The sequence below is a fragment of the Ctenopharyngodon idella genome, chromosome 21, assembly GCF_019924925.1.
Source record: "Ctenopharyngodon idella isolate HZGC_01 chromosome 21, HZGC01, whole genome shotgun sequence".
Taxonomy (NCBI): Eukaryota; Metazoa; Chordata; class Actinopteri; order Cypriniformes; family Xenocyprididae; genus Ctenopharyngodon; species Ctenopharyngodon idella.
The window spans coordinates 2,952,501-2,977,490 of NC_067240.1; the positions used below are offsets into that span (position 1 = coordinate 2,952,501).

The following is a 24,990-nucleotide window of genomic DNA, read 5'->3' on the forward strand; positions in this document are numbered from 1 at the left end:
AAAACTAAAGCTTGTGCATATGTTCACGTCATTTGTTGCATACATAATAAATAAATGAAACTCAATAAATGCACTTTATAAATAAAAATAATACAATAACTAAATAAATAAAACTCTATAAATGCTCTGTTAATAAATAACTGTCAATCAATCAATAAATATAACTATAAGTGTGCTTTCTATAAATAAAAATAAATATTATAAACAAATACTCTGTAAATGCACTCTATAAAAAAAAAATCATAAATATAAAACTATAAATGCCCACTTTATGAATTAATAAATTAAAACAAAACTATAAGTGCACTCTATAGAAATATAAAATAATAAATCAAAATGCACTCTCAATAAATAAATAAATAAATAAATGCACTCAATAAATAAAATAAAATCAATGAATCGATCAATAAACAAAACTATAAATGTACTCTATAAATAAAAATAAATAATATAAATAAATACTCTGTAAATGCACTTTCTATGAAAAAAAAATATATATTAAAAATAAAAATGCCCTCTCTATGAATTAATCAATAAATAACAACTAAAAAGTAAGTGCACTCTTTATAAATAAAAAAAATAATAAATAAAAACTCTATAAATGCACTTTCTATAAATAAAGATAATAAGGTAATAAATTAAATTATATAAATGCACTCTAAATAAATAAAAATCTATAAAATGTACCCCCAATAAATAAAATGATAAAATCAATTAATAAAACTATAAAACTATAAATTCACTCTATATAAAAATAATAATAATAAAAAAAATAAAACTATAAATGCCCTCTCTAGGAATTAATAAATAAATGACAAAACTATAAATATTAATGCACTCTATAAATAAAACTGTAAATGTACTCTCTATAAATAAAATAAATAAATAATATAAATACTCTATAAAAAATAATAAATAAAAAAAAATATTACTATAAAAGCCCTCTTTGTGAATTAATAAATAATAACAAAACTATAAGTGCATTCTCTCTCTATATATAAAATTCATAAATAAAAACTTCATAAATGCACTCTATAAATAAAAAATAATAAGGTAATAAATTAAATTATATAAATGCACTTTGCATACGTACCTTTCCGTGATCCAAGTTCGCACCGCCAGGACTGGCAGGATCACCTGTAGACGATCACAGAGCGTGGTCAATTTTCACACTAACTTAGTTCACTGAATTATTTAAAACAATAATACATAAAAAATAGCACTTTAAATAGCGCTAGATGACACTACAGGCAACGCCCCTGCTAAAGCACACTTCTGAGTGCAGACGGCACAGAACCAGAGGCCTCAAGATACCTTTTAACACTTAGTGTTAGAGATTTATAAGTATGAGCAACAGTAATTGCTTTAGTAAAACCTCTAATAATGTGATGTGATTACGGAAAGGGAGTGCCATTATTAAACTATTTTATGGAAAGGTCGAAGGTGTCAGCGTGTTTTAAACTCATCCACTGTACCCAACCACAGAAACCTGACCTCTGTGAAACTAAAGCCTCAAATCTCTCTCACAGTCACACACTGTCACACCTCACACACACGAGACAACAGCACAACAACACCACACGCACATTCAGACTCTGGAATCACAGGAGCCAAAAAACACAAACAGAAGGTCAGAGATCAACCATGAAGGATTATATCTGATTGGACACATGACACGGCATCGGTCCAGCCCTTTGACACTCGTCCAACTGCATTTAACGCTTAACCCTCTTTTCCTCTTCGAAAAATGACTGACATAGGAAATAAATGGGAAATACGAAAAAATACGAAAACTCAGAGAATGTTTTGGTGGTACAAACTACATATCAGCCACTGTGCAGAAAAAAAAGTGCACAGCAATAAAGGAGTGATACTCTAAAATGTCAAGAGTACAAAACAAACACACCCACTCAAACACGTGCTTAGACACACACACACAACACACTATAATACACACACAAATGAACTGGTGTGGCTGTAACAATATGGTGAAATTGAGCCAAAAGACTCAAATAAGAGGTTGAAACCCGATCAGAGCCAGATTTATTAAGCTGTGATAAAACATACCCGTTACATTTTATGTGTAACAAAATGTCCTCCTCAGTGTTCAGGTTTGACTGTAGTAAAATTAATGCAAAAACTGATGCTTCAAATCAACATTTCAAACAAAAAAAATCTAAACCTTGACAAACCTTTCAGAATGTCTAAGTATATATCCAAATCCACAACTTAATAAAAAGACGTGTTTATGTCTAAAAACCACTAGAGAATTTATAAGCCACTTTATATAAGAACTAAACAGGCATCTAGTGGTTACAACATGGCATTACATAAGTTTTTCTTTTTTACTCCCACCAGATGGCACTAATCTACCTTCAAAAAAACTGGATTTTAAATCCCTTGTCTCTATTTTAACATGGAATATTGCTTTAATTGAAAAATAATTTTAAAATATATTAGAAAAAAAATTGTGTATTATTTTCAATGGGGAAAAATAGATAATAAAAATTGTATAAATATTGCATAGTATCATAAAATACCCTCAAAATTTTAAATATTATTGAACAAAAATATATTACATTGGTTTTCCTGAAAAAAAAAAAAAAAAAAAAAAAGAGTTACATTTCAAGGTTTTGGTCACTTTTGACCGGGAAGGAGCCAAGTGTGACCACTAAACGAAGAGGACCAGAGGGTTAAACACTTGTATCAGCTCTTTTCACACTTGATTTGAACACATCTAATGGTGTGACAAATAAAACGTCAATTACAGCAGAACCTAGCGGTTAAACTTCATATACATATTAAACAGGCAGAATTTTTTATTGAACCTTTTTTGTTCAGGCATCATATTTGATCCTTCAGGCTTTTGTGGTTCGTTTTGTCTGATGAAAAAACAGCACAATTGTATTCAAACTGAGCAAAAATATGCAATTTGTTGCAGACACTGATATTTATATGAACAAAAAGTAAGATGAAATGCTTGTAATGTAAATCAGTGTGATCACTAATACAGTCTACTTACATAAAATGCATATATATATATATATATATATATATATCTCAGTCATCACTCTATATCTGCCAATAATATGTCTCAGTAAGATTATATTTAAATTATTAGTTTTATGATCAAAGCTCTAGTAGTTTTTATTGTGGGCGCAAAACAAAAAATAAAAATGTATCCACTGCAATTCAATGGTGATTTAGAGATGAACATATAAACCTTCCTCAAAAGCCTGAACATGAACATTTGAACATGATTTTTATCAAAAATTATGTATGGATATTCAAGTAAACCTATGTTGCTTCAGTCCACTTGAAATATTACTAACTGCTTACTTTATAAAAATCAGTAAAGATTTCACAGCAAAAATCACATGAACCAGGCCTACAATTATACTAAAAGGCTTTTACTTGTCTAAACTATCAGTAAGACGACAGAAGGACTGTAGTAGATTGTGTGCAACAGCTTTTTCAGCAAAGTTTGATCATTTAGAGGCCTTAGAAATTTGGGCTTTATAGGTTTAACTTTTTCAAGAAGCATTTCAGGATTTATATTGCTCCCATCTGCCCTCTAAAAACGACACTTTTTACAAGGTTAGTAGTTTGTCGAAGCCCTCACCGTAAGTACGTCCTGAGATGGTGCACTTCTTGAAGGCCATGATATTCTGAGTGAGCGTGCCGGTTTTATCGGAGAAGATGTACTCGATCTGACCCAGCTGCTCGTTCAGGGTGGTGGTTCTGGCTTTGGCTGGCGTGTCCTTCTCAGCGTAATACATCTGCAGATCCCAGTTGATGAACTTACTCTGACCCAGACGGATCACCTCCACGCTGAAGGACAAGGAGAGAACAAAAACGAATTAATGATCTGACAATCTGTGCGCTCAGCGACTGTTGTGTGTGGATGTTCGAGCATTGATATCGTACCTCACATAAAGAGAGATGGGCACCATGGTGTTGAGAATAATGATGTAGCCCCAGAAACTGAGAAACCCTCGGTAAGATGACGAATAGCCCAGGCCATCGAAAAGATACCAGGCCTTAGAGCCGATGCTCTCGTACCAGTACGTGTGACCGATGGCCAGACCAGCACACAACAACACCAACAACGCAAAGATCTACCAGGGAGAAAGAGAGAGCGATGAAAATATTAATGATAATGGATTTACCTTATAATATTTCTCTATAAATGTGCGCTCTATAAATAAAAACAAATGAACCAAAACTTTATCAGTGCAGTCTCTCTATATAAGATTAATAAATAAAAAACTCTAGAAATGCAGTCTATAAATAAAAGTAAAACACAAACAAATAAATAAACAATAACCTCAATAAAACTATAATAGATAAAATAAATAAATAAAACTTAATGAATGCAAATATATAAAAATATATAAAATTTAGAAACAGTCTATAAATAAAAAGTAAAAAACAAACAAAAAAAAATAAAAAACAAAAAAATAATAGATATAATTCATCCAACTTCATGAATGCACTAATTATAAATAAAAATATATAAAATCTAGAAACACAGTCTATAAATAAAAGTAAAAAAACATTAAAAAAACATTACAAAACAAAAATAATAGATAAAATAAATACATCCTTATGAATGCACTAAATATAAATAAAATATGTAAAATCTAAAAAAGCAGTGTATAATTAAAAGCAAACAAAACATTAAAAAACAAAAAATATAAATAAAATAAATAAAACCATGAATGCACTAACTATAAATAAAAACATATAACATCTAGAAAGGCAGTCTACAAATAAACAAAAAAAAATAAAAAAAAATAAAAAATAATAGGTAAAACAAATAAAACTATGCATGCACTCTATAAATAAAAGTAACAAAAACTCTATATAAAGTATTAATATAAAATTAATAAATAACTATGAATGCACTCTCTATAAATAACCATTATAAATGCACTCTCAATAAATAAAAATAATAATAAAATAAATTTTACAAATGCACTCTCTATAAATAAAAAATAAACCTCTATAAATACACTTTCTAAATAAAATTAAAGTTGAAAAATAAAGCTACAAAAACACTATAAATAAATAAAATGTAAATAAAAATAAAAAAATGACTTAAAATTGCCATAAGGAAAATATCACTGCCTAAAGGTGAGTGAATCAAATGTCACTGAACAAGTTAACTCACTGAGTAGACCATGTAGTTCATGAGAATGTCTATTCGGGTGCGTTTGAACCTGGTCTTCCCTCCGTTCCTCATGATTTTAGTGTCATTACCTGAAGAAAGAAGTAAAGCTTTTAAGAATATCAAAACACCAGTGAACCGTGAACGTGAGCGCGTGTCAGTCAACGTGTTGACCTCTGACCTGCGAATATGACCAGCCCGTGGCACACGTCTGTGTTGCGAATCTTGCATCCTCTGAGCAGCATGTTGTCGAGGTCGAGCGCGTAACTCTGAGCGTTCCAGATCATCGTTCCCATAAACTTATCCAGACGGTTGTTGGGCTCCTCGCACATAATCATCGCTGAGAGAAACACAAAACAACAAATTATACTTTCGAATATACTGCTAATTTGGAAGCGATAACATTATCACTTGCTTAGTCTCTAAATGTGGTTGGTTCAAAATCCCACCACACTCATTCTGCTGCTTCGTGCAGCATTTTGTTTTCACCCAGGACAGAAAAATGATCTGATGCTGGATTAGGACAAGGGTTTAAGACCAACACATGTGAACACGCAATCACAATCCTGAAACTACTTGTGCACAAATCATCTTTTTAGTCTCAAAGTCTGTCAAACAGTCATTCTCATATGTACCATTAAATCCAGCCAACTGATTCTCCTCCTGAAGTTGTTCGTCTGTCACCTTGAGACCCATCTTAAACTTCAGATTTGTCTCTCTAGACAAAAAACAAAAACCAAACAATGATTAACTAACTAATAAAAGCCATTTGAAAACATCTCACCCCATCCTCTTTTAAGAAACATTAAACAATGAAAAAGTGCACAGACAGACAAACCCAGGAACAGATTTATGAGTCTATTGAATGTGAAAGACAAAATGAAGTCTAAACTGAAATGGACTGAACTGAACTGTACAAGACAAAGAACATATTCATTACACAATTTCTGTTATGACTCAATGAGCAAACATATAAATGAAACTCAAACAATCACTGGATTGATGTTATAAAAAAATAAGTCATAAGTCATCTGTCATGTAAACAGGCAATAGCGTGATTCATCTAATAAACCGATCTAACAATCACTGTATGGTTGTGTTGGGTGTTTAATGTGATGTTTCTGTGGCGTTTCTTACCCGTCAAGCTCAGCCGTCTCTACATAACACAGACTGTTGGGATTTGAACTGGACAACAACAGAATATCGGCCTACATGAGGTCAAAACACAAGTGAAAATGAGAAATGAACTTAAAAATGACCTCAGACGAATGAATGAAGAGACTTGAGGGATGAAGAAACAGAAAAAAGGAAATGCTAGCATAAATTTGACATGACAGAAAATGAATACTCAAGGTATATGTGTAATGACAATCAAATGAAATAAAAACAGGAAAAAGTCCTGGAACAAACATAACTCAAGCAGGGATTTTCAGCATTAAAAAATCTGAATTAAAATTAAAACGTTTTTATAAAATATTTAAAAAATTATATTATTAATTATATCAATTAAATATTTTATTTTATATAATTTTATTTTATTTATAAGTACATATTTTATTCAATATATCAGTATATAAGTGTTTTTATTTAAAAAAAATAACGAATTTTATGTATAATTGTATTTATTTCAATGTATATATATATATATATATATATATATATATATATTATATTACACACACACACTACCAGTCAGAAGTTTGGAAACATTACTATTTTTAATGTTATTGAACGAAGTCTCTTATGCTTATTAAGGCTGCATTTATTTCATAATAAATACAGAAAAAACAATAATATTGTGAAATATTATTACAATTTAAAATTATGTTTTTCTATTTTAGTATACTTTAAAATATAATTTATTCCTGTGATCAAAGCTGAATTTTCAGCATCATTACTCCAGTCTTCAGTGTCACATGATCCTTCATAAATCATTCTGATATGCCGATATGCTGATACGATACTCAGTTATTATCAATGTTGGAAACAGTTGTGTTGCTTAATATTTTTTTGGAACCTGTGATACTTTTTTCAGGATTCATTGATGAATAAAAGGTTAAAAAGAAAAGCATTTATTCAAAATATAAATCTTTTCTAACAATATAAATCTTTACTATCACTTTTTATCAATTTAACACATCCGTGCTGAATAAAAGTATTAATTTCTTTTTTTTTTTAAATTACTGACCCCAAACTTTTAGTAGTAAGGTAGTGTATATTGTTACAAAAGATTTCTATTTTAAATAAATGCTGATATTTTTTTACTTTTTATTCATCAAAGAATCCTGAAAAAGTCTCACAGGTTATAAAATAATATTAAGCAGCACAACTGTTTCCAACATTGACAATAAGTCAGCATATTACAATGATTTCTGAAGGATCACGTGACACTGAAGACTGGAGTAATGATGCTGAAAATTCAGCTTTGATCACAGAAATAAATCATATTTTAAAGTATATTAAAATAGAAAACCTTAATTTTAAATTGTAATAATATTTCACAATATTATTGTTTTTTCTGTATTTATTATGAAATAAATGCAGCCTTAATCAGCATAAGAGACTTCGTTCAAAAGTATTAAAAATAGTAATGTTTCCAAACTTTTGACTGGTAGTGTATATATATTATATATATATATATATATATTTATTTATTTATTTATATTTATTTTTTATTTTTTTAAGAGCTGTACAACAGATACGAATCTCTAAGAATCTAAGAATTTTTTATTTGGCAAAATAAAAAATAAAATAAAATAAAATAAAATAAAATAATAAAATAAAATAAAATAAAATAAAATAAAATAAAATAAAATAAAATAACAGGATGACGAGGACTTACCGGGATAAAATCGTTTTTCTTTAGTCTGACCACGTCTCCAACTTGTAGGTGCATCCATCTGGTCTCTACAAATCTGACAAATGAGAATTTTTCTCTAAGCATTAATGCCAAAATTTTATGTTTATGTAAACTTTTCACTGACAAACATCAACACTATTCTCATGCACTTCAGTAGCAGATTAAAGTTTTGTGTTCACCTGCCATTAAGCAGCACATCACATTTTCTGTTGTTGATTTCTTTGTCCATCCTGTGTCGCGCCTTTCAACGAGAGAGACATATCAAATGACAGAAACCATTATCACGTACCGTCAATTAATGGCTGCCTTTCAACAAACCATGACATCACAAAACACGTGCAGGTACTCACCAGGTCGTCCACCAGGTCTTTAATGGCAGTGATGCCCAACACCAACACTAACGGGACCAGGGTGGTGTACCACGGCAGAGTGGAGATTTGAGGAATGATCTGACACATTAAAACAGACGAAATTCATGTCACAAGTTCATAATATTCCTAAATTGACAACATAAAATCAACATTGAGCCTGTTGTTTAATTTTTCTTAAAAGGGGACCCTTTTACAAGATGTAATATAAGTCTCTGGTGTCCCCAGAATGTGTCTGTGAAGTTTCAGCTCAAAATCCCCCACAGATCATTTATTATAGCTTGTCAAATTTGCCCCTATTTGAGCAAAAACATGCCATTTTTGTGTGTGTCCCTTTAAATGCAAATGAGCTGCTGCTCCCGGCCCCCTTTCCAGAAGAGGGCGGGGCTTTAACAGCTCGTGCTTCGGTTGCTCAACAACAACAACAAAGCTGGAGAATCTCACGCAGCCAAAATGACTTTAGCTGTGCGTTTCCCTGAAAATAATTGCACACCTTAGAACGTTCATCAACCAATCAGATTCATGCATTCAACAGCCCCGTAGTAAAATTTGTGATAAATGTGAGGTAAAGTATTAGAGTGTTTTGTTGGTCCATACCTGCAGGACAAGCAGACACAGGAAGTAGAGGTTGGCCGCCCTCTTAAACTGCTCGTACAGGTTCAGCGGCAGGAAGGTTAAGGCGTTGTATTTGTACGTCTTGATCGCATTGCCCTTAAATGAAAAGAAATTCAAGAAATTCAAAGTCTTACAATTCGCAGGTTCTCACCTCACAAGGACTGATTGGTGAACTATCACCATTGAGACACTTAACGTCAGATGAAGGTCCCAGTAGTAAAATCACTTTATATAAAACATTTCCTGCAGAATGTAGAATAACAAGCAAAACTTTAAAGTCACCATGAAATCAAAGTATTCTACTCCATGAGACCTTTCAAATGACATATGACACATGACTATCTGAGCTGTATGATGTTTTTGACTCATTGCAGTACAAAAAAGTATTTCATAAATTATGAAAAAAAATTTTAATCAGCAAATAACTCAGCACTACTTAGGAGTTAATCAAATTGGTTCTTAATAAAGTTCAGACTGTAAGCTTTCAAATGACACCTATTTTGTGTTTATCAAGGCAGTAGTTTTGAAAAATATGATTATTAATTTTTTCGCAGCTAGGTGGCGCCTGTGAGCGGTACACTCTGGTTTAGAGGGACTACTCAGCACTCGTTAAGAGTTAATGCATAAAAAAATTAGTGTCTAAGCTTTAAAATTATAACTATTTTTTGTTATTCCTGCCAGTGGTTGCTTAGTAATTTGATTATGAATTTTTTTCATGGGGGGTGGAGTACTGCCGGCGGTACACTTCGGGTTTAAAAGGTTAATTCATGCGCCCTCACAATCTTTAATCAAAATAACTTAACATCTCTTCTCTAATGAAGTGTTTACTGGTGACAGGGCGGGGCAACCTGTCAATCACAGGAGATCCACCAACAGCAAACCAAAACCATCCAATCAAACTCAAGCCCCGCCCTACATTTGTTCTTGTTTGAGAAGCCATTTCACTCAGATATACAGTGCATCAGGAAAGTATTCACAGCGCTTCACTTTTTCCACATTTTGTTATGTTACAGGACTATTCCAAAAGGGATTAAAAATTAAAAATTCTACAAACAATACCCCATAATGACAATGTGAAAGAAAGCTGTTTGAAATCTTTGCAAATTTATTAAAAATAAAAAACGGGAAAAAATAAAATAAAATAGGCTAAATCGTGCGCACGATTTACTATTTCGTTCCCTCGATTTACTTAAACGTATGCATGATTTATAAATCGAGGGAACGAATTAGTAAATCGTGCGCACAAATTTTTTTTTCTTCCTGCATGTCATGTGTGGGGCTCTGTAATTCACAGCCTTTGCCATGACATACAAAATTAAGCACAGGTGCATCGTTTCCACTGATCATCCTTGAGATGTTTCTACAACTTGATTGGAGTCCATCTGTGGTAAATTCAGTTGATTGAACATGATTTGGAAAGGCACACACCTGTCTATACAAGGTCCCACAGTTAACAGTGCATGTCAGAGCACAAACCAAGCCATGAAGTCCAAGGAATTGTCTGTAGACCTCTGAGACAGGATTGTATCAAGGCACAGAAAAATTTCTGCAGCATTGAAGGTCCCAATGAGCAGTGGCCTCCATCATCCGTAAATGGAAGAAGTTTGGAACCACAGGACTCTTCCTAGAGTGGGCCGCCCAGCCAAACTGAGCGATTGGGGGAGAAGGGCCTTAGTCAGGGAGGTGACCAAGAACCCCATGGTCACTCTTACACAGCTCCAGTGTTTCTCTGTGGAGAAAGGAGAACCTTCCAGAAGAACAACCATCTCTGCAGCACTCCACCAATCAGGCCTGTATGGTAGAGTGGCCAGACAGAAGCCACTCCTCAGTATAAGGCACATGACAGCCCGCCTGGAGGACACTCAGACCATGAGAAACAAAATTCTCTGGTCTGATGAAACAAAGATTGAACTCTTTGGCCTGAATAGCAAGCGTCATGTCTGGAGGAAACCAGGCACCGCTCATCACCTGGCCAATACCATCCCTGCAGTGAAGCATGGTGGTGGCAGCATCATGCTGTGGGGATGTTTTTCAGCGGCAGGAACTGGGAGACCAGTCAGGATCGAGGGAAAGATGAATGCAGCAATGTATAGAGACATCCTTGATGAAAACCTGCTCCAGAGCGCTCTGGACCTCAGACTGGGGCGACGGTTCATCTTCCAACATGACAACGACCCCAAGCACACAGCCAAGATAACAAAGGAGTGGCTACGGGACAACTCTGTGAATGTCCTTGAGTGGCCCAGCCAGAGCCCAGACTTGAACCCGATCTCTGGAGAGATTAGAAAATGGCTGTGCACCAACGCTCCCCATTCAACCTGATGGAGCTTGAGAGGTCCTGCAAAGAAGAATGGGAGAAACTGCCCAAAAATAGGTGTGCCAAACTTGTAGCATCATACTCAAAAAGACTTGAAGCTGTAATTGGTGCCAAAGGTGCTTCAACAAAGTATTGAGCAAAGTCTGTGAATACTTGTGTGTGTAATTTTTTTTTTTTTTAATAAATTTGCAAAGTTTTCAAACAAACTTCTTTCACGTTGTCATTATGGGGTATCGTTTGAAGAATTTTGACTAGACTTTAATCCCTTTTGGAATAAGGCTGTAACATAACAAAATGTGGAAAAAGTGAAGCGCTGTGAATACTTTCTGGATTCACTGTACGTCACAATAGGGAAGAAAAGACGATCGCATCGTCCCTTTAATGCCAACTTTAAGACTTTGTAAAGAAAAATACCATCTCATTTAACCCAAGGCTCTTTAATAAGTTTGTCAGTTGTGAAATAATGCACACTTTCTCATGAAGTTTCTGAAATATGAGGCTGGAAGAGTAAAGAAAACATTTGAAACCCAAAAAAAAAAAAAAAAAAATCAAAAGGTTCAACTAGCAGCACTGTTACAGATTCAAGTCTGATTCAATGTGTCTCTGCATCTCAACTTCATTTGTCTGTTTTTCTGTCACAATTTTTTTTTTTTTTCACTCTCTCTATTTTAGTCCCATTCACTCAATATCTCAGCATTGTCCAACCCAACTGATTTCCATACATGCAAATCAAAACACATCTAAATCTGACTGTGGATGCTCTCGTAGGGTAACATTTCAGCCTCAAGACAAATCCATCAAGTCATCGCTGCTTAGATCTCATGACACGCAGCAAACCTCAGGCAATTTGACACCAAAGGACTAGTTTTTCCAGTCTAAGATAATTGTCATACCACAGAACTGAAACAAGCAACAACTCCATTCCAAGTGGAGGAGTTTAAAGAGTAAATTATGTAAGAATATGAGCATAAAATCTCTCAGTTTAGACGATAATAAAGGCCAAGCCCCATCTGCCCATGTGAAAGTTTTTAGGGTTGTTTAACACACCATAACAGATAAGAGCACGATGATGAATTACGAAAAAAATGCATGACGTGTCACTTTTATTTTTTTCTCAGGATGTTTCCTGGTGGCGTTTGATGAACCAAAAATAATTGTCTCAGAGTGATGTGTAATACTGAGAGTGACATACATTTTTTACCATTTGCAATGTTTGCTAAGTCACTATGAGTATAATTATGAACTATGAGTATAATCAATAAGCAAGCAAAACTAAGTGATGTTATCCTTGTTGTTTTTCAGATGGATTCAAAAGGTTATTCATGATTTATCCGACAAAAAAATTAAACATTTGTCAAAGAAAAACTATGCAGTTCGACATTAACATTAAACAGAGATCCTTCCCAGAAAACTAAACATTAATCTTCCTTTGAAGAAAGGCAACATGCTGGTTTGTTCATGTTCATGGTTTAAAGTATAGATTCATTTTCATGGTTCTGCAGTTTAAGATAAAATCATCTGCCCGCACAAAACACTCACTGTTTGTTGTCTAAACGGCAGAAAATCCAGCATGTGAGGCATTTAGTGTTAGTAAGGAGTGGGAAATCATTATCAGATGCAGAGAACACTTAACAGTATTTACAGGACAATCTCTAGAGTTTAGCGTCTTGAACAATGGCTTTTAGGGACCAAACTTTTTCTTGTAAGCTTACTTTAAGCACCCTTCCTTACCATATACAGTACCGGTCAAAAGTTTGTAATAATTACGATGTTTCTGAAAGAAGTCTCTCCTACTCAGAAAGGCTACTTTTTTTTAAATCAATATACTACAGCAAAACAGTCGATCATAGATGGAAAAGACCATTTACAGCAAATACAGGCAATTTACAATAGAAAATATACAATTTTTAAAGCTTTTTAACAGTTGAGTCAGAAATCTAGGACTAGTTCCCCAAAGTTGGTTTACGAAATAATCTCCAATATTTAACGAACGCTTCGATGGACAGAGGCGGTCCTACAGGCAAAGTTGCTCAGAATGAGGAGTTCTATCATGTGGTATGAATGTCATGGGTGTGTGTGAAAAATCACGTGCTACACAATCCTTTACGCATGTGAAAAACGTGAAGGCGCCCCCGGTGGCCGATTTATTTCGAATGTCAAACAGGCCCAGTGAGTTTCATTCCGATCGGCCTCCGTTAACCTTGTCTGATAGCTGCTCAAATTTCATTGGCTGATGGCGGACATGTTTTTTGAGATACGTTAACGTCCTCATAGACCATCATGGCACCTCAGACATGGACACTACATGCCAATTTTCAAGTCAATCGGACTAATGGTGAAGTAGTTACAGCCATTTTCATGTTTTTTTTTTGCTGTTATAGCGTCACCAAGTGGCCAGTCGCTGCGTCCTTTTTTCACACGACCACAGAATGAGCTCTTACATAGGTGTGCTGAGTTTGGTGAAAATATCTTATTCCGTTCACGAGTTATAGCCATTTTAGTAAAACTGGCTCTGCCCACTTTGCACATTTTGGCGGCCCTTAGTGATCGTGAATCGAAAATTTAACTTTTTTTGATAATTATTGACTCCAGAGAATCTCGCTGCACTGGTTTGGTTCCGATCGTGTCAAAAACCTAGGACTAGTTCACAAAAGTAGTTTTTAAAAAAAATCCAAAATCCCCAGAAATTTCGCCAGAACGACGAGCAAATCCGTACTTTTGACCGCTGTAGCGCCCCCGTCAGGCCGATCAGGGCAAGCCTTGGTGACTTTGTAGACGGTGTGAGTACTACCGGCCCTCAAAGTTTCAAGTCTCTATGACTTACGCTTTGGTCTGCCCGATCATGTTTAGGGGAGAATGCGGATCCTTGAAATTTTAACAATTACAATAGGGTTTCAGCGAGCGCACCGTTGAAACCCCTTATTACATTTTAACATATTCGCATAGAAAGCAGTTCTTTTAAATTGTAATAATATTTCACAGTATTACTGTTTTATTGTAATTTTGATCTAATAAATGCAGCTTTGGTGAGCAGAAGAGACTTCTTTTCAAAAACATTAATTATTCCAAACTACGGGTTTCACTTACAGAGTATCTGCTTTTCTTGATGCACAGAAAGACCTTCTTCTGAAACTCGGGTCGCTTGCAGTATTCCCTGTCATTTGCTCGGATGCTCCAATTGGCCTCTGAGAGGAAAAGAAACGACAAAACAAAATCAGAACACGAAACAAGCGCTACAGGAGAGTTTTTCACCATGCAGATCAGTCTTCAAGCTCACCGACAACAGGTGTGGGTCTGGTTTCTGGTTCTGGTAGCTGGTCTATACGCTCCAGTTCATCTTCTGACTGTAACTCGTCGTCCGTCTCATCGTCACTGTAGGGCATCACCTCATCATCCGGCTCCTCCAGGGAACCCTGGGAACCTGCTCGCTGTCGAGCGCTCATCTTGAGAGTCCCACTGCAGACAGACAAAAATATTACATTAAAGGGATGAAAAATCAGTATAGTATTTTTGTGAAGTCAATGGGGACCAGAAACTGTTTGGTTACCAACATTCATTCAAAATATCTTCTTTTGTGTTCAGCAGAACAAAGAAGTTCAAACAGGTTTGGAACAACTTGAGGGTGAGTAAATGATGACAGAGTTTTAATTTTTGGCTGAACTATCCCTTTAAGGCTTTTGAACAGGTACATAATCAGCGAAGAGACCAAATAATCGATAGATTTGCGTGTCGTACAGCATCATGTCAAAACAATGATTTGGCTTGCAACAACATGCATGCAGAAAACAAAGCACGCACACATTTGCAACTGCAACACCATGCAGAAAAACTCACACAGATTTTCACTACACACAGTGGTGAATTTATTCTTGCATAATACTGCTACTGCTGTATTTAAAGGGGACCTATAATGCCCTTTTTCACAAGATGTAATAGTCTCTGGTGTCCAGAATGTGTCTGTGAAGTTTCAGCTCAAAATCCCCCACAGATCATTTATTATAGCTTGTCAAATTTGCCCCTATTTAGGTGTGAGCAAAAACACGCCGTTTTTGTGTGTGTCCCTTTAAATGCAAATGAGCTGCTGCTCCCGGGCCCCTTTCCAGAAGAGGGCGGAGCTTTAACAGCTCGCGCTTCGGTTGCTCAACAACAACAAAGCTGGAGAATCTCACGCAGCCAAAATGACGAAAGTGTTCAGCCTTACATTGTTCAAACCGGAGTCGACACTGATGGAGAGACTCAGGAAGAAGTTACAACTTTTAGAATGAAACTGGATGTTTCTGAATGGATAGTGGATAAATTTGGAAGAAGCTCATTGTAGTCCCTACCAGCTGTTTGTTGTAGTCCTTAAAAAGTGATTTCTGTAAAAGAAAATCTCTCCCTTTGCATTGAACTTTGAGCGTTGTAACGTTGCAGATGTTGTTTATGCTCAAAGAGCAACATTACACACTAACTAAAGTTAAAAAAAGTGAAATCATAATCAAGGACCCCTTTAAAATAAGCTATTTCACATAACAGATATTTACATAGACCACAAGACAAAATAATAACTGACTTTACACAAATGACCCAGTTTCAAGAACAGTAGACAGTTTAACTGCTCAGGACAAACAAGGAACTAATGAACAAAACATAAAAACCGTTGTTGATCATCCAGGAAATGACATACAGTATAGGAAATCAAGGTTATTAACTTCTGACCCATTTCAGTTGTGTAAATTCAGCTATTATTTTGTCTTGTGGACTATATAAAATAGCTTATTCATGGCAGTACTACATAAAAAGCTAAATGCAATCCCTATGATTATGATCTCAACTATACATGAGGGCTATTTTGAAAACAACAAAGAGTGAAATATGATGATAAAATATTTTAGAGCTGAGCATAACTGAGCAAAACTATTACAAAAACTGCATATTTTTTAAAGGTTTTAATTATTTCCATGATTATTAATTTTATAATATTATTATTAAATAAAGAATACATTATTATTATTAATCGACTCCTTTGTTCTATGTAGGATTCCTAGTTCTCCATGTGATCAGCGGGTTTTCTCATGTTACTCAATCCTGCAGAAAGTCTAGTGTTCACAATGACAATGAAAATTACAAATGAAGTACACAAAAACTGAGTACGAAACATAGTCGGCCTTTGAAACAGAGACGCTTTACAGGACACGATGTGCTGCTAGTGAAAAAAATATTCTGATATCAGTACGTTTGATCTGCTACAATATAAAAACTTTCCTGTCAAAAAAACAAACACAGCTGACGATACTCGCAGCTCCACCCTCGACTTACAGGAAACGCCACGCACACCACATAATCTCTGTCCATCATCCTACACCAGCAGTCACAAAACACAGGAAACTACATCTATACATGCATCCATACAGACAGACAGTAAAACACACAATATCATTTCAGTTTGTTTAGTTTTGTCAGGTTGTGGGTCAGACGATGTCACTCATTTTCATATGGCAAAATGTAATATACACAGCTCCTATGAAACAAATTTGTTTAAAAAAAAAAAAAATTACTATAATATTGTTTTATAATATACATAAAAAAGAATGTCACTAATTTTGACTGGTGTTACTGTGGTACATTTACATTTTTACATATTTTTCAAGATGTTTTATCAGTGTTTTATGCATTCTCTGGGAATCAAAACCATGACGTTTGTATTGCCAGTTTCATGCTCTACTGTTTGAGCTACAGAAATGCCTATAAATATGCAATATAAAACACACAATGACTTTTATGGAAAAAACTCAAAGTCCACACACAGTGACCCATTTTTAGAGCGAAACAGGTTTCTTGAAAGAGAGCACAATAAACTGTTGGGCAAAATAATTTTAACCATGGGGAATTATTTGGGTGGTGAAAAGTTTCTCTAAGCTCTATTCGGACGGTACTAGTTTCCACGGAGGACCTTAGAGGCATACTTTGTTCAATCCTGTCCGAATCTGCCATGTCTGTGTTTTTCTCACACAACCTCAGTAAAAATTCCAGGGCAAATTACATACTGTTTTTCGGCAAACGTAATCTAATCCCATCCAAATGCGAATGTCTGTGATTGCCGATATTGTATTATACTAACGCTTCTCCTCATGCATTTTTTGACCTACCTGAGCTACCGTTTGTGCACCAATCTTTCACATGCTTTCATTGCATTTCAATATCGACAGCGTCCAATGAAAAAGTAGAATTATAAAATTAATAAATATAACCAAACAGCAGAAACTGCCCAGTTTAAAAGGGCTAGTTCACCCAAAAAAGAAAATTCTGTCATTAATTACTCACCCTCATGTCCTTCCACACCCGTAAGATCTCCGTTCATCTTCAGAACACAAATTAATATTTTTGATGAAATCCGAGAGTTTTATGACTCCATAGGCAGCAATATAAATCAACACTTTCAAGGTCCAGAAAGGTACTAAAGACATTGTTAAAACAGTCGACGTGACTGCAGTGGTTCAACCTTAATGTTATGAAGCGACGAGAATACTTTCTGTGCGCAAAAAAACAAAACAAAAATAACGACTTATTCAACAATCTCTTCTCTTCTGTGTCATTTTCCTTACGCAGGTGACGCAGTAAGCACAGTGAAGGCTTCCGTGTTTACGTCCGAATGCCGGCTTAGTATTGGCCAAAGCTGATCACGTGATCAGCACGACGCATGCGTGTGATGCTGACGTAGGAGCCGTTCTGGAAGTTCTGGATGTAAACAATGTATGAGAATGACACAGAAGAGAAGATATTGTTGAATATGTTACCGATGTCTTTACTACATTTCTGGACCTTGAAAGTGTTGATTATATTGCTGTCTATGGAGTCATGAACCTCTCGGATTTCATCAAAAATATCTTAATTTGTGTTCCAAAGATGAACGAAGGTCTTACGGGTGTGGAACGACATGAGGGTGAGTAATTAATGACAGAAATTTCATTTTTGGGTGAACTAACCCTTTAATTTCAGTGTGTCAGGTTTATTTAAACAGGGTTTTAATAATGAATTAAAGTTATATCAATAGGTAATTCATTTATAAACAATCATACGTGATGCAAGCAAGAAGGGCTGCACGATATATCGTTTTAGCACACACACACAGAGCCGCGCAGACGCACGTAAACACCCAAATGCCGTTCTTTTCCACGTCTATTTGTGCCTGAACGGACACACATGCAAAAAAAATTGTCAAAATGCAAGTAAAACATGGTAAAACAGTTGCTCATGGCTTAGGTGAACTAAACAATCGAGAAAGAAAACTGGATGTGTAAAGACTTGGTTAAGCCTCGGATAGAGACACACGTCGTAATCTAAAAACCAATCCAACCATCTCCATTGACTTTGTATTGCGTGAAGCTGCCTCCTTGTCATTTCTGACTTATAACAAAAAACAGAACAATGTCTAAAAGCTGCTGTGTGACAAGGTGTACAGCAAACCAGCTAAAAAACTTAGAACTAAGTACAGGCAAGATACAGGCAATTGAGAAAGAGCGCAACGTGCATATTACTCTGAGAACTACGCCCACTGGAGGGGAACGTAATTGTCCACAGGATACGCTAAAAATAAAAACATTCATTATTTTTAACCAAAAAATGACAAAAAAGATTACTGACAAAATGTTTACTGCACACGCAGGCATACTGAGTGTCAGGATCCCACAATTTACCCATTCTTCCTGCTGATGCCTCACGTCTTATTGCCTGTATCCACTTTTGTCTCCTTAAAGGCTGGCTTTTACCATTCGGTATCTTATAGGAACATGGTTTAAGAAAGCAAATAGTCAGAGGGACGATTCTGACTTCATGTTGACTTTAATGACTGATGAGTTTCATTTCTCAGATGCAAATGCCGCCACAATCACAGGATGAGCCTCCTCTGGTCTTATGGAAACATGAGGTGTTCTCGATCCAGCTGAGCGCTCAAGCATCTCTAAAGTGTCTTCAATGATGCCAGCCATCTAAGTTTAATGTTTAATAAGAGATTAATTTGGAAAAATTTAAATATTCATTAACTGTCCTTCTTTTCATCACATGAATGAGTGATGACTGGAGTATTGCTTAACACTTTTACCAACAACAAAAATAGCAGGAAGTGCCAATAAACTGGATGTCTGTGAATGTAACTCTAGATAAATAACCCTAAAGTCTGAAATAAAGTTGTACAAATAAAACAAAACTGCTATTAATACCAATGCTGAAATAAACACACAACCCACCAGGATGCAAACCTGTGTAAAGAGCGTAACAGAGCACACACCCGGAAAGAGAAAGAAACACATCATGCAAAACACACACCCATGTTTATCCATGACTTGCTTTGCGTATGTGATGCAATGCCACAGTAGGTGACATTTTTAGCAATGAAAAGCTGAGGTCTGAGAGAAACAAACCTGAGTTTCAAGTGGATGAATAGGAGGATTTCATTAGGGTTTTCTTTAACAAGCCACATCTTACACTGGTTTCCGTTTTGTGTTGAGCTCTAAATGAATGGTTGTCAGATTTAACAAAACCCTCTTCAATAATCATTTGTGGCTGTTTCAGGTTCTGGAGATGCTATATGGAAATTAAAAGTATCTTGATGTAACATTAAATACACATTATGTATGTAATAACATATTGAAGACAATGATTTTTCATGACATGTTGAGATTATCGGAATCAACAGATAACTGTTTTGCCACATTTCCAATCCTGCTCAGTTACAACAGTCTAAACAATGAATAATTCACATTATTTCAATATAGAATATGAAAAATTCTGTTTTAACTCTTTCCCTGCCATTGACATAATATTCCAGCACTTCCCTGCCAAGGAATTTTCCGGCAATCCATGTTTTCCTTGGTATACGGAAGGGGGCCCTATTACACATCTTCTGAAAGAGTACAGAATCTCCCTTGATTTACTATTTCGTTCCCTTGATTTGCTAAACCGTGCACATGATTTACTATTTCGTTCCTTCGATTTGCTAAACCGTGCGCACCGTTTACTATTTCGTTCCCTCAATTTGCTAAACCGTGTGCACCGTTTACTATTTCGTTCCCTCAATTTGCTAAACCGTGCGCACCGTTTACTATTTCGTTCCCTCAATTTGCTAAACCGTGCGCACCGTTTACTATTTCGTTCCCTCAATTTGCTAAACCGTGCGCACCGTTTACTATTTCGTTCCCTCGATTTTCTAAACCGTGCGCACCGTTTACTATTTCGTTCCCTCGATTTTCTAAACCGTGCGCACCGTTTACTATTTCGTTCCCTCGATTTTCTAAACCGCGCCCACTATTTACTATTTCGTTCCCTCGATTTGCTAAACCGTGCGCACTATTTACTATTTCGTTCCCTCGATTTGCTAAACCATGCCCATGATTTACTATTTCGTTCCCTCGATTTGCTAAACTGTGCGCACTATTTACTATTTCGTTCCCTCGATTTGCTAAACCGTGCGCACTATTTACTATTTCGTTCCCTCGATTTGCTAAACCATGCCCATGATTTACTATTTCGTTCCCTCGATTTGCTAAACTGTGCACACTATTTACTATTTCGTTCCCTCGATTTGCTAAACTGTGTGCACTATTTACTATTTTGTTCCCTCAATTTGCTAAACCGTGCCCATGATTTACTATTTCGTTCCCTCGATTTGCTAAACCGTGCACATGATTTACTATTTCGTTCCCTTGATTTTTCTAAACCATGCACATGATTTACTATTTCTTTCCCTCGATTTGCTAAACCGTGCACATGATTTACTATTTCGTTTCCTCAATTTGCTAAATCGTGCCCATGATTTAGCAAATTGAGGGAACTAATTAGCCTACTATTTTTGTCATGCGTGGGGCTCCGTAGTTAAACTAGAACTTAGGCTCAGACTTACAGATTTAGAGATGACGTGTATAACCTTTAAAACTATTAATGTAGAGTAACTGAAAAGCTTCAGCATGCACACTGTTTAACATACCTTCAGTCTGACATTACCTGAACAACATGTTAGGTGAGTGAGATGATATCCACTTACACACAATCAAGTCCTTCAGCCGTCTGCCTGACTATCTATATCATCCACTTCAAAAATGTGTTTTTTTGTTTTTTTTTCTGTTAACAATAGCTGATGTCAGTTCTCAATGCATGCCAACATTTCAATGTCAAGTAGCTCTGGAATGTTTTAATAATAGACTTTTGGCTTTAAAAGGTATGTTTCTCATATGGAAACCATCTATTATTTTGTATCTATGAGTTTGTTTGTTGAGGATTTTGCAGCTTGACAACATAAAAAAAAATTCACTGGAGCCTTATCTCCATCCACAACTTTTTCCTGTTCCATGAACGACACAAAACGACTATCCTGATCTCCAACGCGAATGATTACACGTCATCACATACTCACAATCCTATGATGATGAGAACAAAGATTCCATTCAAGAGACAAAACCGCCACCCACGCCCACAAAGACCTTCTGTAGGTCTGCAGTAATGTGAATATATGAGCGACCAGGTGCTTCTGGTCTCGGGAAACAGTTTTGAAAGTCTCGCCCAGGGCCGTGCTATGGTAACTCTTTCACGTGGGGGATGGGCTTGGAAAATAAAGGGAAGGAGAAAACACAGGGATCCCTTTGAGATCACGATCACCTGCTGTGTGCAAGCTGAGAGGAGAGATAAAGCAGCTTCTGCCGACATCTCACTGCCATCAGGACCGATATCAGAAAGTGTTTAGGCCTAAAATGTAGAATTTATGCATTTGTGAATTTCCATCTCTTATCAAACACTGACCTTAGATGCCTGACCTCATTGAAGATGGAAATCACATATAACATTTCCAGCCATTTGGATTAATGAATATATTCCAAGCAAAGATCTTAGTTTTATAGACTGTGTGTTATAAAACAGATTTGTGTGTTAATTAATGTGTGTAAATAATCGTTTAATACGCTTTCAAAAGAGCATTTCACACACTGCATGGATCTAAGAAGAGTGACTCAGGGAAACTTTCCCAAGATGCCTTGTGCAAATCAGTTTTGCAATTCACTAGATTCAAATTCTCACCCATTTGCTTTACAAGTCAGGAAATTCAAATCCTGGAGTCGTGGCCATTCATTTCTGGTGAGCAATTTGCTTGTGTTGTGTTGGAGGAAAAGAAGATTTTACTAGTGCAAGCTAAACAGCAACATGAGTGAGACTCTCAAAAACCCATCAAAAACCTGAACGTGTCGTCACGTGCGTCATAATACACAACAGATGCTGAATTCACTAAAATAAATGATAATAGATCAGTTTATCTAGAAAGAATTTGGTGAGAAATGTCTGATTGACTTTTATTAGGCACATTAGACTTTCTCGAGAGGAACATCTGAGAAGCAGGGTAATTTAAAACATTTATTAGTCTGCGTTTAATCTGGAAGAAGCAATGGAAATATTAAAGAGATCTGATTTGTGAGATTAAATTTCACCCTGACAGAGTGCAACACACACCACCAAAACCTCCTCACATCTTTGCATTGTGGTTCATGCATGCATGCACCAATGCATCTTACAAAACTTTATTTTTTTTAAAGTACATCATCCTGTCAGAATACCCATCAGCCCTTTCACTAGAGTGGCCACAAGAAGATCCAATGGAAACATTTTGAATCAGTTCGAGCCCTTGGCATGTTTACAACTCTCTGCTACTTTCTTAGACAAATATTATTATGCACTAAACTGAATTTATACCAATGAGTGACTGTTAACGGGGAAACGTGGAGCTTCATTTGATTAAGACAGTTGCGGTCGTTCTTTAAATAACCGTCCACTAAAAAATACTTTGACAAAAGTGTTCAATTTACAAAAAATATGTGTGCTCAAAAAAGAAGCGACATAAGGAGGTGAGCAGAAATACAAGACATTAATCAACAGATTCTGGAAGCATATCATCAGGGATTCGCTCTTTATATGCCATAATATTCATTTTCAGTTTCTAGTTATTCATAATTTCTACTGATTGTTGCAACATTTTGATGGCTGCTTTCACTTGTAGCAGGTACAAGACGTGAGGTTTTTAGAGGTAAAACATTATAAGCATATTTTATAGATTTATCATATTGATTATAAGCCATAACATAAAAAATAGTTATCGATTTCAGCCCTAATGTCTATATTTAGTGGTCTTAAATTAGTAGATATGACTATGATTATTTACTCTCGGACGCCTTTAACATCATCAGATCACTGCAACTTTGTAATTTTAGTCAATTAAGAAGTGATACTGAAGTATAAGCTCTTTCTTTGGTCAGTTCTGAGACAATTACCAATGGCAATATCGATATAATATACCACTTTAAAACATTTTTGAGTGAAAAAGCATGCAAAAATAAATATCTAATTTTAGCAGTTTTGCAACTCTATCATTCACCTTGTTTCTCTGTAAAAAAAAAGAAAATGATTGTTGCGATTAATTTAATATTTTTCATTTTTGGTTGAGATAACTCAAATATCCAAGTTGACTAAACTGTTCACAAACACTTACTTTAAGTTAAAGCAACACATTATTATTTATTCTAATACTGAAATTTAAGTTGTGATAATTATTTGCAAAAGTGATTTTTTTTACAGTGAAGCTTGATATTGATATTAGCATAAATATCATTTGGCCAATACATTAGATATCAGACGCCCTCAGGAATTTTTTTTTTAGTAAAACAAGAGAAAAATAATAAGTCATGGCAACGTATGTTTTTACATTATTTTAACTCATAATAATTTAAGCAATTTCAACTACTTTTTAAGTTCTACGAGAGTCAACTCGATTTTAAATGTAATTTAAGTTGACTTGTACAGCCAATTTGATACTTAAAAAAATTGAGGCAGCAACTAAACTTTTTAAAACTAAAGTTTTTAAGTTGAAATAGGTGGAGATTTTTTTTTTTTACCGTGCATGGGACTTGATGTTATCAATCAGAAAATGACTAGAAAATTACCATTTTTAAAAAAAAAATATGATTCTGAAAATGCATTAAGTTAAAGGGTAAAATCTGATTCCATGCTGACTTTAAATAATGATAATAATAAAATATATTATATATGAAGTCTTCAATGCTAAAGAACATTGTTTACCAACACTTTACAGAGGTGAACTTTTCCCACGTCTTCCTTTGAGCCATGTTACACTCCACTACATGTGTTTGGCCTCTCATACCTGCTAGAGCACTATGGGTAACAGTATCCTCCATTAGAGAAAGACTAGAGGAGAGCAGAAACAGGAGATGTGTGAGGACGGGGGTCTTCCGGGACAGATGCCACATGCATTAACCATGAACTTGATGTTTGAGTCACAACTAACTAAACTCTGTGTAAAGTGGTTTCAATGATGCATTTAACCTACAAATTACCTACACGGAATTCAAGAATCACACCTGATGATCTAATTTAGCGCTGCACGGGTCTGCATCTATAGAGTTCAGCAGTAGTAAAAACTCCATTCAATTTCTCCATGGGAATTTGACTTCAAACACTAACTTATAAACCTTTAAAGACAGTCCTACTGTGAGTTACGAGGTTGTTAATCGATGGTATTTGCTTCTGCTGAAGCCGTCAGCCCACATTATTTCAGCTTATTTTTAAAATAATCATGTTTAACAGTGGAATTGAAAACTACAACACCCTGATGAAAAACTACATTACCCAT

General features: G+C 35.3%; 1 protein-coding gene across 3 annotated transcripts in view; it reads right to left on the reverse strand.

Annotated features, from left to right (window-relative positions):
• Positions 1-24,990, reverse strand: part of atp8b1 (ATPase phospholipid transporting 8B1) — a 40,947-nt gene that overhangs the window by 11,576 nt on the left and 4,381 nt on the right. The window contains exons 1-14 of one of the 3 annotated variants that reach the window (XM_051878271.1): positions 19,007-19,188; positions 14,608-14,786; positions 14,418-14,515; positions 8,996-9,109; positions 8,381-8,479; positions 8,210-8,271; positions 8,013-8,085; positions 6,308-6,378; positions 5,806-5,888; positions 5,352-5,510; positions 5,174-5,262; positions 3,928-4,118; positions 3,623-3,831; positions 1,094-1,137 (exon numbers count right to left, since the gene is read on the reverse strand). In XM_051878271.1, the coding sequence (XP_051734231.1) occupies positions 1,094-1,137; positions 3,623-3,831; positions 3,928-4,118; positions 5,174-5,262; positions 5,352-5,510; positions 5,806-5,888; positions 6,308-6,378; positions 8,013-8,085; positions 8,210-8,271; positions 8,381-8,479; positions 8,996-9,109; positions 14,418-14,515; positions 14,608-14,773 (1,458 nt within the window). In that variant the 5' untranslated portion in view covers positions 14,774-14,786; positions 19,007-19,188. Of the gene's footprint in view, positions 1-1,093; positions 1,138-3,622; positions 3,832-3,927; positions 4,119-5,173; positions 5,263-5,351; positions 5,511-5,805; positions 5,889-6,307; positions 6,379-8,012; positions 8,086-8,209; positions 8,272-8,380; positions 8,480-8,995; positions 9,110-14,417; positions 14,516-14,607; positions 14,787-18,953; positions 19,189-24,990 lie in introns of those variants that run through there. The other 2 variants (XM_051878269.1, XM_051878270.1) reach the window with 2 other exon arrangements.